The sequence below is a fragment of a genome, unplaced genomic scaffold (assembly GCF_019419815.1).
Source record: "Pyrus x bretschneideri cultivar Hongxiangsu unplaced genomic scaffold, Pyrus_bretschneideri_v1 Contig59, whole genome shotgun sequence".
Classification (NCBI taxonomy): domain Eukaryota; kingdom Viridiplantae; phylum Streptophyta; class Magnoliopsida; order Rosales; family Rosaceae; genus Pyrus; species Pyrus x bretschneideri.
Genome location: NW_025999797.1, coordinates 2,072,695 through 2,084,739, shown reverse-complemented (window position 1 = coordinate 2,084,739; position 12,045 = coordinate 2,072,695). Strand labels below are relative to the sequence as shown.

At 40.2% G+C, this 12,045-nt stretch overlaps 1 protein-coding gene across 1 annotated transcript; it reads right to left on the bottom strand.

Moving 5' to 3' along the window:
* Positions 1-8,499: 8,499 nt before the first annotated feature.
* Positions 8,500-10,934, bottom strand: LOC103961617 (probable indole-3-acetic acid-amido synthetase GH3.1). Its single transcript, XM_009374187.3, has 3 exons — positions 10,521-10,934; positions 10,336-10,437; positions 8,500-10,125 (listed from the first exon to the last, which is right to left on the bottom strand). Exons 1-3 carry the CDS (start codon positions 10,838-10,840, stop codon positions 8,748-8,750), a joined length of 1,800 nt encoding a protein of 599 aa, XP_009372462.2. The 5' UTR covers positions 10,841-10,934; the 3' UTR covers positions 8,500-8,747.
* Between the last annotated feature and the right edge of the window lie 1,111 nt (positions 10,935-12,045).

Here is a 12,045-nt window from a genome sequence, read left to right as displayed (position 1 = left end):
AAGGATATCCGGTATCCAAAGTTTTCGTTGACATCATGTCTGTTTCTATAATGAAAGCTCTACGATGCTCCAAAAATGAAGTCATTCTATTCAGCGTAACCATGAGCAGCTTTGATGGCAATAAATCTCAGACGAAATAGGTTCTACCCTTAAAAGTAAATATCGCAGTTCGAAATTATGTGACCTCATTTTTATAGTTGATTTAAAGACCGAGTACAATGCATTGCTCGATCATGACTGGATCCACTAAATTATTTTTTCGTTACTATATCAAGTCCTTATTTTCGAGGAAGGCAAATCGGTCGTAATTCATCCGGCCGATAACCAGCTGTTTGAAGCTAGCATGATTCAAGCTCGTTATTACGACGACCAGGTAGGCTAAATCATTTTACAAGGCTTTGATGAATAAGGAAGGCCAACCAGAATCACTGTCCAGAAAGCCATCAAGGTTAACGCCGAAACCATTCAACGAGATTCGATGAGACCTGGATTGGTGACTTAGTCAATTATCTTGATGACTGAGACAACATGACAAGACAAACAAATGGTCGCGGTTTCATCTACAAGGGAACGACTGCTAGCCTACTGGTACACCATTTCCAAGCAGCTGAATTATGGCGTGAACTTAGTGAAGTTCCTAGTCGAAAAGAATAACGGCCCAGAGCTATCCTTCGATAAAGTTCGGGTTGCACCGGCGCAGCTCAAAGATAATCGGCCTGAAGTTAAAAATCAGTTAGAAGAGATAAATGTTAGAATGGCCAACAAACCTCGGCCTTTATTTATTAGTTCCTTGTTGCCTCAGCCTATGAAAGGCAAACTTTGTAAATTACTTGAGGAATTTAAATACTGTTTTGCTTGGAGTTACCATGAAATGCCTGGACTTGATCGAACACTGGTTAAACACGAACTATGCATCAAACCTGGATGTAAACTTTTCCGCCAACCTCCAAGACAATTCTCGACCAAAGTTCAACTCAATATACAAGATGAATTTGTTCGACTTTTAAAAGCCGACTTTATTCGGACAACTCGATACGTCAAATGGTTGGCAAATATTGTCCCAGTCTTGAACAAAAGTGGTGCTTTGCGCATCTGCATCGATTTTAGTAATTTAAATTTCCCAACCCCTAAAGATGAATATCCAATGCCGACTTTAGATTTATTAATTGACGCCATAGCAAACCATAAGATTTTATCTTTCATGGACGGCCACACCGATTACAATCAAATTTTTATCGACGAAGAAGATATTCATAAAACTGCTTTTCGATGCTTTAGGCACTAGGGACCTGCTAATGGGTCATCATGCCTTTCGAACTTAAGAACGCCGATGCCACATATCAAAGTGCCATGAATACCGTTTTCCATGACCTGATTAACACAATTGTTGAAGTACACACGACAATGTTGTAGTGAAGTCCAAACGCCGTCAAACACATTTAGAGGATAAACTCCAAATTAACTCTACTAAGTGTGCTTTTGGCGTATCTACAGAAAATTTTTTGGGTTTCCTTATGCATCATCGAGGAATTGAGGTGGATAAGAACAAGGCTCGTGTGATTATCGATGCTCCACCCCCAAAGAAAAAGAAATAGTTGCAATCCTTGCTCAGCAAGATCAAATTTCTTTGCTAATTTATTTCTAATTCGATGGGAAAAATAAAAGCTTTTTCCACGCTCCTAAAACTCAAAGATTCTGACCGATTCAAACGGCAAATGGAACATCAGGATGCCTTTACACAAATTAAGGTTTCTCTCACTTGCCCTTATGTTCTCATGCCACCTTAGTGTGGCAAGCTTCTCAAGTTATATATCTCATATGTCGAAAAATCCATTGGTTGTCTCCAAGCACAAGATAATGACACCAGTCAGGAATAGGCCATTTTTATCTTAACCGAAATCTCAACTCGGCTGAAATAAATTATTCAGCAGTCAAGAAACTTTGCTTGGCTCTATTCTTTATCGTATCCAAGCTCAAGCATTACATGATCCCCTTCGTCAGTCATTGCCTAAACCGATGTTATTCGTTACATCCTTACTCGGCCAATAGTCAAGGGCTGCATTGGAAAATGGACAATAGCTTTATCTGAATTTAGTTTGCAGTATATGCCCCAAAAAGCCATCAAGGGTCAGCCCATGGCCGATTTCCTTGCTTAACACCCTTTTCGGGGCAACGATGTAGAAATCGGCATGGTGTTAACACGCAACAATTATTGGACAATGTATTTCGATAGGTTTAGTACCGCAACCTTGATCGATGTCAACATTGTCATCCAATCACCTGACCACTATCGATGGTATTTTTCTCTCAAGTTAGATTTCGACTGTACCAACAACCAGACCAAATACGAAGCCTTTTGTTATCAATTTTAATATTCTTCATGACTGGAAAACAGCTCGAGTATTTATCCTCGGTGATTCAGAGATTGTGATTAACCAGCTCAATGAGATATTTTCTTGCATGAGTTGTACTCTAGTGCCCTATCGCATGGTCGTCAGCTATTTAGCTGAATCATTTATAGGCATCACACTCAAGCATATCTCTTGAATTCAGAATATTGATGCTGATGAGTTGGCTCAAATCACTTCCGGAGCATAACTCCTAGTGGGCAAGGTAGGCTGGGTTACACCAGTTGATTGACTTCCATACCCATCCTTGGTTAATCAACAAACTCTCAAACCAGATGGTGTAATTTGAACACAAATGATGTCTTTGTAATCATTACTCGAACGAGAGACTCTCATAGGTATATACACAGTCGGAACATTGCCAGATGATTAGAGAAGGTCGATCATACGATATCTCGATAATTCTAGTGACAAACATGACCACAAGACAAGGTACATGCTACGAATTATGTGGTATACCAGAACGAATTGTATTGAAAAGGTGAGGATGGTTTGTTTTTGTTATGTCTCGGCCCAGAAAAGGTTATTCAAGCGATTGCTGAGGTTCATAAAAAAATATGCGGTGCCTATCAATTCGGCCGAAAAATGCGTTGGTTGCTTCCTGTGACACGGATACTTCTAGCCAAGTATTTTGAAGGATTGCGTAGAATATGCACTTAGTTGCATACAATGTCAAATACACAGACATTCAAAGGATGGGCCATGGATGTGATTGGCAAAATCACACCATCATCTAGATCAGCAAAACATTTGTGGATACTTGTAGCAACAAATTACTTTACCAAGTGGGTAGAAGCAAAGTCGTATGCCGAGTTTCTAAAGAAGTTTGTGATTTGGTAAAAAAGAATATTGTAACAAGGTTCGGCATTCCATAAACAATTATCACAGAGAACAACACGATTTTCACAGTTGATAGGTTCAAAGACTACACAGCGAATTTGAAAATTCATCTCGAACAGTCCACGTTGTATTACCCACAAGCGAATGGACAGGCTGAAGCAAGTAACAAAGTTTTGATTGGTATCCTTAGGAAAATAGTGAACATCTATCATGTGGCATTTAAATTTAAACGAAGCATTATAGACATAACAGACTTCACTTCGATCAGCAACAGGAACAATTCCGTACGCTTTAACTTATGGGCACGATGCAATTTTTCCAGTCGAGTTGAATACAAACTCATGGTGAACTATCGAACAAAGTAGCTTGTTCAGTGCCAAATATAGTCAAGCAATGAGGTAGGATTTGGAGTATCTAGAGGAGGTTCGACTTAATGCCTATAATATGTTAGTAGCATAGAAAAAGATGTTCGACAAAGGTAACTTGGTTTAGCAAACGGTGTTGCCAGTTGGGATCAAGCATCCCAAATTTGGAAAATGATCGCCAAATCAGGAATGATCGCTTATCATTCACAAGGTTCTCGGCAAGGAGGCATTCAATATCAAGGATTGAACTGGTTTGATACATAAGTTGCCAATCAATGGGAAATTCTTAAAAAAAGTATTATCCAGTTACTTAGAAGATGCAAGAATAAGAAGATATTTCATTAAATTGGCAAAAAGTACAAGTGTGTGAATAAAAAAGTTAACTGGCTAACAAGTTGGCACCAGGAACATAATCTATGGGGTCGAAAGAAGGAAGGCATGTCGAGTCCTCTTGTCTACCTTCAGAGCTTGTATTCGCTTCATACTGGTCGCATATTCTGCCAGCCGAGGTTTATTTGCCTCGAAGTCCATCTCAAGCTCAGAGGCAATGGCAGATCTTTGAGATTAAAGCTCAACAATCTGACGGTCGAGATCTGCCATTTTCTCTTTCTTTGCTTTGATCACCTCTAACTCTGGTAAGATAGCTTCCTAAGCAGCCGTTGTAGCTTTCAGTTCCTCATCAGCTTGTAAAGCTTTCTCAAAAATATCAAAATATAGCCGAGTTCACTCCAAGATGGTTGTTAAGTGAACGACATTTTCATTCTCATGAGACCTTCAGCTGCAAGATTATTCAAACACTCTCCAACTGAGGCAAGGCTTTTCGTTTGAAGAGCTTGCAAAGCTAAGAAGGACAAAGTCTTTTGTAGTTTGGACAGAGCATTGGACTCAGTCGGGACGACAAAAGGGCCAGCTGTTCCTAATATGCTGGCGAGATAGGCGTTGAGTTCGACTTCCCATGAAGGCCACACAAAAGAAAGGTTAGATGAGGACGATGAAAGAGAAATGTTCTTAGACTTGTCGATAAGTAACTTCGACCATATCTTTTGGGTTGTTGGTCGAACCTAAAGAGTTTAATGGCTGAGCACAATGTTTAAGACAGCTCTTCAATTCATACGACCGATGAAGGTTATCTATGTTTGATGGCCATTGAGGCGGCCAAAAAATATAGACAATGCCCTTTGGCGCATAGAATTTTCTATTAAATGAACGACTGGGCACCTGACAGTTAACGTTTTTACTTCGGTTTAGCGTTATAGGACAAAAGTCATTCGAAATAGAAGAAAAAGACGTACAAAGGCTGAAGTGACATCTTATGTAGAGATGCCAAGATCTTAGTCCTAAGGGTGAACCGGTGTTTTTGTTATCGCTTCTGGTTTAGCAAGAATTGACGGTTCAACTGCTGGACTTTCAACGGCTACCTCAGAATCAGCATAGTTGGTCGCCTCGACCAACGAGTGGATATCACCTTGACTTAGACTCGGCATATAGGATACAACAGCCTTGCCTTTATTCAAAGGTAAGGGAACTACACTTGGTTGCCCACTTGGCCAAGGGCGTTTCACCAGAAGACTCATCTCATCATTACCGTCTTGACAACAAAGTTAGAAAATTTAGTAAAGTTAACTGAAATATATGTGATGGGTACTAGGGCATTTTCATTAGGGGTGGGCGCGATGCAGTTCGATGCAGTTTTGAGTGAAACCGCAACAGAAATCGAAACATTTTGCGGTGCGGTTCGATGTGGTTTTGAAGCCAAAATCGAAATGAAACAAAACCGTTTGGTTCAATTCGGTGCGGTTTCAAATGGTTTCGATTCGGTTTTTGAGATTTTTTTTTTCTCCTTGGATTTCTGGTTCTTCTGGTTTTGGTCCGAGAAAGAAGCGAAAATATTAAGTGCATCTTTTTTTGCAATCGCGGTAGCAACCATATTCCAAAACTGGTAGCTAAAAAAAGGCTTGCTTTACATGTTTGTGCTGGTTGTTTAGGACGAGCACAAGAATTAGCCATGAGAAGAAAAAGGAAAAAGATAACATTATGTCGAATAGAGGTGGAAAATGGAAAAGGATGACATTTCTAGTGTAGTTAAGTCTATACTATAAATGTATTGACTCTAATAAAGAACCAATTAAAACATGACATTTAATAAATGATGCGGTTTCGGTTCGATTTTGAAAACCCAAAACCGAAACCAAACCGTTTTCCTAATTGCGGTTTGGTTTCGAAACCGCAACCATTTCAAAATCGCAAAACCAAACCATTCGGTTCGATTTGATTTGATTCGTGTTTCGGTTTCGATTTTCGGTTCCAAATGCACACCCCTAGTTTTCATACCTCTTCATCCAAAATGAACAGTGTGGTAATGGTTTATGGATTGGACAAGGGAATTGCCGCAGTCGAGTCAGCCACTACCTCGACAGGAATGGTGCCAAGCTCTAAGCCAATAACGGCTGCGTCAAGTTGAGGATCAACTGAAGGTTGAATTACAGGTTTCTCGACCACTAGGTTTTGTATCGACTGATCAACCAAGTCAACAGGTTGTGTCATTGGCTATACAGTGGCCATTTGATCAGCAATTGGGGCTATGAACACTGGTAGCATCTCCATAGATACCTCGGTAATAGAAGGATAAGAGACATCAGGAGTGGTTGCTTCTGTGTCTTGGCTTGAGATGACAAGAATCTCACGATCCCCTTTCTTAGCCATTTTCTTCACTTTTTTTTAGGGTTGTGCGACGGCGCCAGTTGCCTTGGTCGAGGGACAAGGTCGTTTGATTGCCGATGTTGGCGCAGTAGCAATGCCCACTAGCCTTGGCATAGTCGAAGCCACTTTGTGAAAATGGTTGAGGTGGTAATGGCCTTCGTGGCAGTAGCATCTATTGGGGTTGGAGTGGTCAAAGTTATCTGGGGAGAGATGACCATGGCAGCAATGACTTTCTTTAAGGGAGAGGCGAGTTTTTTCTTGGCCGTAACCATCGCAACCACTTCGGCCCATTTTATCGAGCGACCAGCTATAAAAACTGATCGGGTTCGTTCATTGTATTCTTCTAGAGTTGAAGATTGTATTTATAAAACATCATCATAATTGGAGTTAGAATGACCGTTAAATCGTGTTTTTTCGCTTCTAACCGTTAAATGATTTTGTCCAGTTACCTAATCTTCCAACGTTTGTTTTTGGTGATTTTTGGCATATGTGATCACGAAGTATATACAAACATGTTTGATGGTTGGATTATGAAAACTAGTTTCTTAGAATGCATGTCTCACCAAAACAATGGATTCCAAAACACTTATCTTATACTTCCATTACGTAGAACGTAAGCTTTTTTTGTATTCACTAATGTAAATATTTTGTATTGATGATCTGGTTTGTCCATTGTATTCTTCTAGGGTTGAGGATTAATTTGTAAAAATATCATCATAATCGGAGCAAAAAAGACCGTTAAATCGTGATTTTTCGTTTCTAACCATCGAATGATTCCGTATGGCCTGTTACCTAATCTCCAAACATTTTTTTTTTATGGTTTATTGCATATGAGATCTTGGAGTATATACAAACATGTTTGACGGTTGTTTCATGGAAACTAGTTTTGTAGAATGCGTAACCCGTCAAAACAAAGATTTCAAAATATTTAGAGTTTATTCTATATTTCCATTAAGTAGAACATAAGCTTTTGTTAGAGTAAATCTTTTAAATTGATGACTGTTTGTTCATTGTATTCTTCTAGGGTTGAGGATTGTTTTGTAAAAAATCAAAATCTTATCTAAAACGACTATTAAATCGTGAATTTTTTTTCTAACCCTCAAATGATTTCGTTTTGTTATCTATCTCTGAACGTTTGTTTTTGGTGATTTAGCGTTTGAGATCTCAGAGTATATACAAATATGTTTGATAGTTGGATTGTTGAAATTAATTTTGCAGACTATGAAAATCTTCTCCCTCTCTCAAAAGTTTCTAAAGTCCACCCCTCTCCATCTTCCATGGCAGCAGCTGAAATTACAGAAGGGAGTAGTATTGGTGAAAAAATCAAAGGAATAAGTATGAGAAGAGGAACCTTATAGTTAAACCGTCGAGTTAAAAAGTGTCTGCATTTTCTTTGACACCTCATTGTTACACTTTGACCCCTCTGCATTTTTTTAAACGTCATTGTGGGTCTTTGCCCAATGAAATGAAAACTCGACGGTCGACCAATGAACTGGGTTGTTGGGCGATGTTAATCTAGTTGACGAACCTCAGTTACGTCAGGCAAACCTTCAGACATTACACGCCATTGTTTCCCCCTTGGTGCCAAAACATTGCCCGACGGATTCCACCTTGTTGTAGGACTCTCTTCCGTTACGTAAAGATTTTGGGAAACCCTAAATGTTGACCAGTTTTAGCTACCAACTAAATTTTGTCGTGTAAAGTTTTTTATCCGCCGAAATTTTGTTCGCTGGCCAAAATATTGTGGGGCAACCCCTAATTTTTAGCAGTGACGCTAATGGAGTGTTTTAGAGCTTGGGGTCCCCTAGTCAGTATAAAATCTTAAGACTCTCATTAATTTCAAAGAATCGCCCCCACCTTATTAAATGGGCATATCCATACCTGGGAGTGCTCGTGATATGCTTCCAAAACAAAAAGAAACCTAAGCTAGCTAGTTGTTAATCACTCATGATTAACTTATAGATACCATAATGCCCACCTAATTATCAAAATAACCTAATTATGCACTAAATTCTATGCAATTAAATCCCACATATTATCATAAAATAAACAATTGCACACACATGAAACACCAAATGCATTTTTACAAAATTTGACAGGAACATGAGAGACAGAGAGCTACTACACTTTTGCAACGTCTTTTTCACTCAACGTTAAGAAAGATGTTCGGTCCCAAAACAAAGACAAGACAAACAAACATATCTATATATATATATCGGTGATAATTACGTATCACCCATTGAAATACCCACAGATTACTTCGACTTATTGCAGACACAAGAACGACTTCAATTGAAAACAAAAATAAACCAAATAAAAGACACTTTCAAAAGCTATAGCTAGCTATAGGATCATGCTTAACAAAGGAAAATAAAAGCTATAGCCACCACGACATTTTTTTTTTTCATCTATTTGTACTCATGCAACGTTCAGCTTAACTACGTTGTTCTGGGGTCCACTGCGGTGCACTTGGGCTAAAGTGCACCGAAACAACCCTGGAGTCAAGAAGTTCCATGATGGGCGAGAAATTCACACACCTTGGTGCCTTGTACTGATTGATAGACGCACCTCTAGAGATTGCATAGTCCATAAGCTCCTCAAATGTGCCATTTTTTACCACCCTTATCTCAAGTGGTCCAATTGAGCTGTCAGCCACCCTGCCTTGTCTGTATACCGAGTTCAACGACTCTTCCATGGCTAAACAACACTTGTCCAGAACCTCGTGATTCGGGGAATTATTCGCCGGGTCCTTCACCAACAATTCCCAGTAAATCACATAATGCCCCGGAATTGTCTTTGTGTCCGCATAGCTTGTGTACTCAACTACGGTGGTATTGAACTCTCTCAACAACACCGAGGCATTGTCAATGGCCTTCTGCAGCTCAGCCTCATCCGTCTTGTCAGAGTCGATGCTCAACAAGACGTTCTTTCTCCTCACAAACCTAAACTGCGGCGCGGCGTTGTGGTAACCGGTGACCTCGAGAACATCTCCCACCCGGTAACGACACAGTCCGGCGTAGGTTGTTATGACGAGCTCGTACTCCTTCCCAACTTCGAGATCAGCAAGGTCGACAAGGCGGGGAGGGGAGTGTCTGGACAGCGGAGGAGCGGAAGGGTCGTGCGGGATGAACTCGAAGTACGCCATGTTCGGCATAATTGTGTAAGATACCTCGGACGGCTTGCACATTGGCTTGAGGTTGAGTCCGAAGTAACATTCGGACGATGCGTACATAGTACACGCCATCGGCAAGCCATTACTGTAGTATTCAAGCAAAGGAATGTACTGTGCCATTGCACCGGTGACAATCACGTCGAGGTACTTTGTGTTAGGCCAAACCCTTGTGATTATGCCTTCCCAGTTCTCCTCACAACACTCCTTTGTGATGAAATCTGCTAGCTCGGGGTCTGGTTTCAATATGCCGGACATTGTTTCACGGAGAGAAGGGTCTATGATTTTAGGGTTCAGGGTTCCATTGCAAATGTCAATTGCTAGTTGTTGCCAGTTGAGCTGGAGGAACCGAATCGCTCTTAGTAGGCCAGAGGCAAACACGGCGCCTACTCGGAGGACTTGTTGGCGCATAACGAGGCCGCAGACCATTTGGGTGTACATACTTTGGAATGAGTCGGGGCAGAGAATGGCCTCGTTCGGGCTGGTTAAGACATTGTAAGGGTCAATTGGCCTCGTCTTGAAGTGCTCACTCTTGTAGTAGCTTGTCAGCACCGGACGTGCTACGAGTCCTCCAGGCGTCTTGGTCTCCGCCTTGATGAACAAGAAGTAAAGCCCCTTTCCCTTGTCAAGGTCTGGCACGTAACTGTCGCATAAAATTCGATTTCATCATAAATTAGTACATCACTCTAATTTAATGAACAAAAAATAAATACAATTTGCTTTAGTGAAAAATAAAAGCAGTCCCATTTATGATTCTTAGTTAGAGTGACACAAAACGGAGATCTTAGGTTAGATTTTCTTTTATAATTAACATAAATAAATAAAAATTAGTGATTGGAGAAAGGAAAATTACAGATTCATCACTGGCTGAAGCAAGCTATATAGTAGTGTACGACGGTCCAACTCTTCATGTATTGTAGGCATCAATTTTCGTTCACCAGCTGAAGTCCCAGAACTGCATGCAAATTTACAAATATTAATTATTTTTTCGTACTTTAAATATCCCAATAAATTTTAAGCAAAATTTTTAATACATACCTAGTGAGAAACTCAGAGATGGGTTGAGAGCTCAAGATGGGAGAGCGGTCACCATTAGCAATACGTTGGATCTCCGGCTGAAGATCCTCGTACGTAACAACCGGGACTTTGGACTTGAACGAGTTCCGGTCGGTCGCACCGTCGAGGCTGAATCGTTTGAGGTACTCGGTCTCAGCGTTACGACTCAGAATCTCTCCCAGAACCCTCTCCTGCACCAAGTCCGTGTTCTTGGTCATCTCCTCTATGAACTGAAGCGCCTTGGCGTCCTTCTCGGTGGCCGGTGGGCCCAGGGGGGAGGATGTCACTGAATCGACGGCCATGATTGATTTGATCTGGGACTGTTACTGAAAAGCTTGATTAATGAAACGAGAGAGATGTGATGATCTAGGTTGCTGTGGTGTTGGGAGCTGATGGAGGGGGTGGGTTTATATAGGGAGCTGTTTGGTTCATTGCTTTGTGCCACTTAACCAGACCAATTGTTTCTTGGACGGACGCTGACGGATCCTAGTTGGTCAGACCGGACATAAGAAATACTTCGTCTCAGAGGGTGTCTAGTCAAGAGGGGACATGTGGGCCCAGTACACGTCGAATAGCTACATGGATCCCGACAGGTAGGGCCCATGAACTTGCCAGATCAGCAAAGAGTTTTGTCCGGGCCTACCAGTCAGCCGAATCACGCGGCCTTTTTTTCGAGCGAGGTTGTTTGCATATTTGAAAACTATAGTTGCCGGCAACGATACACTCTGTGAGAGGAGAAATTTTTCCAAGTGCCGGGAACACCATGACACATGGTGTTCCCTCACACATCAAGATATGACATCTTAAATATCCTTCAATTTTATATTTCAATAAATATAAAAAACTAAATCCTAATGTGTGAGGGAACACCATGTGTCATGGTGTTCCCGGCACATGGAAAAATTTTCCCTGTGAGAGAGGAAGCAGACGGCCCGAGCTATGCAAGTTGTTGTTGGAGAATTGGGGGAGAGAGAGAAACCTAAAGCTAAAAGCTTTGAGTAATCAGACAAATAGATTTATCATTGATTTTTTTATTATATTATAATAAAGAATTGTTGTTGGCACTTTGAGATCATCATACATATTAAATTTGTAAAAACACAAGAGTGAGTTTATATAAGATATGTAAGATGATTTTTGAGTGTAAATATTATTTGTTTGAAAGTATTTTTAAAATAATTAAAAGTGAATTCAGATCACCAAATATATACTATGTAGTAAATAGAAAGTTAAAAGTTGGTTTAAAAAAGTACTTGAATGCTTTCTAAAAGAAATAGATGTTATATGTCGTTTTTTAAGAAAGATTTTAAGTGCTTTTTGAAATTGCTTCTTTAAAATGTCATGTGTTTATAATAAAAACGACTTTGAGCTGAGTTAACTTTTGAAAAAGCATTTTCAAACAACTCTTAATATTTTAAATGTTTGGTTAAGATAGTGATGGGTGGGGAAGAAAAATGTACTCTAAGGGGGCAGCAAGCAATCACGTGAACAAGACCTTAATGATTTT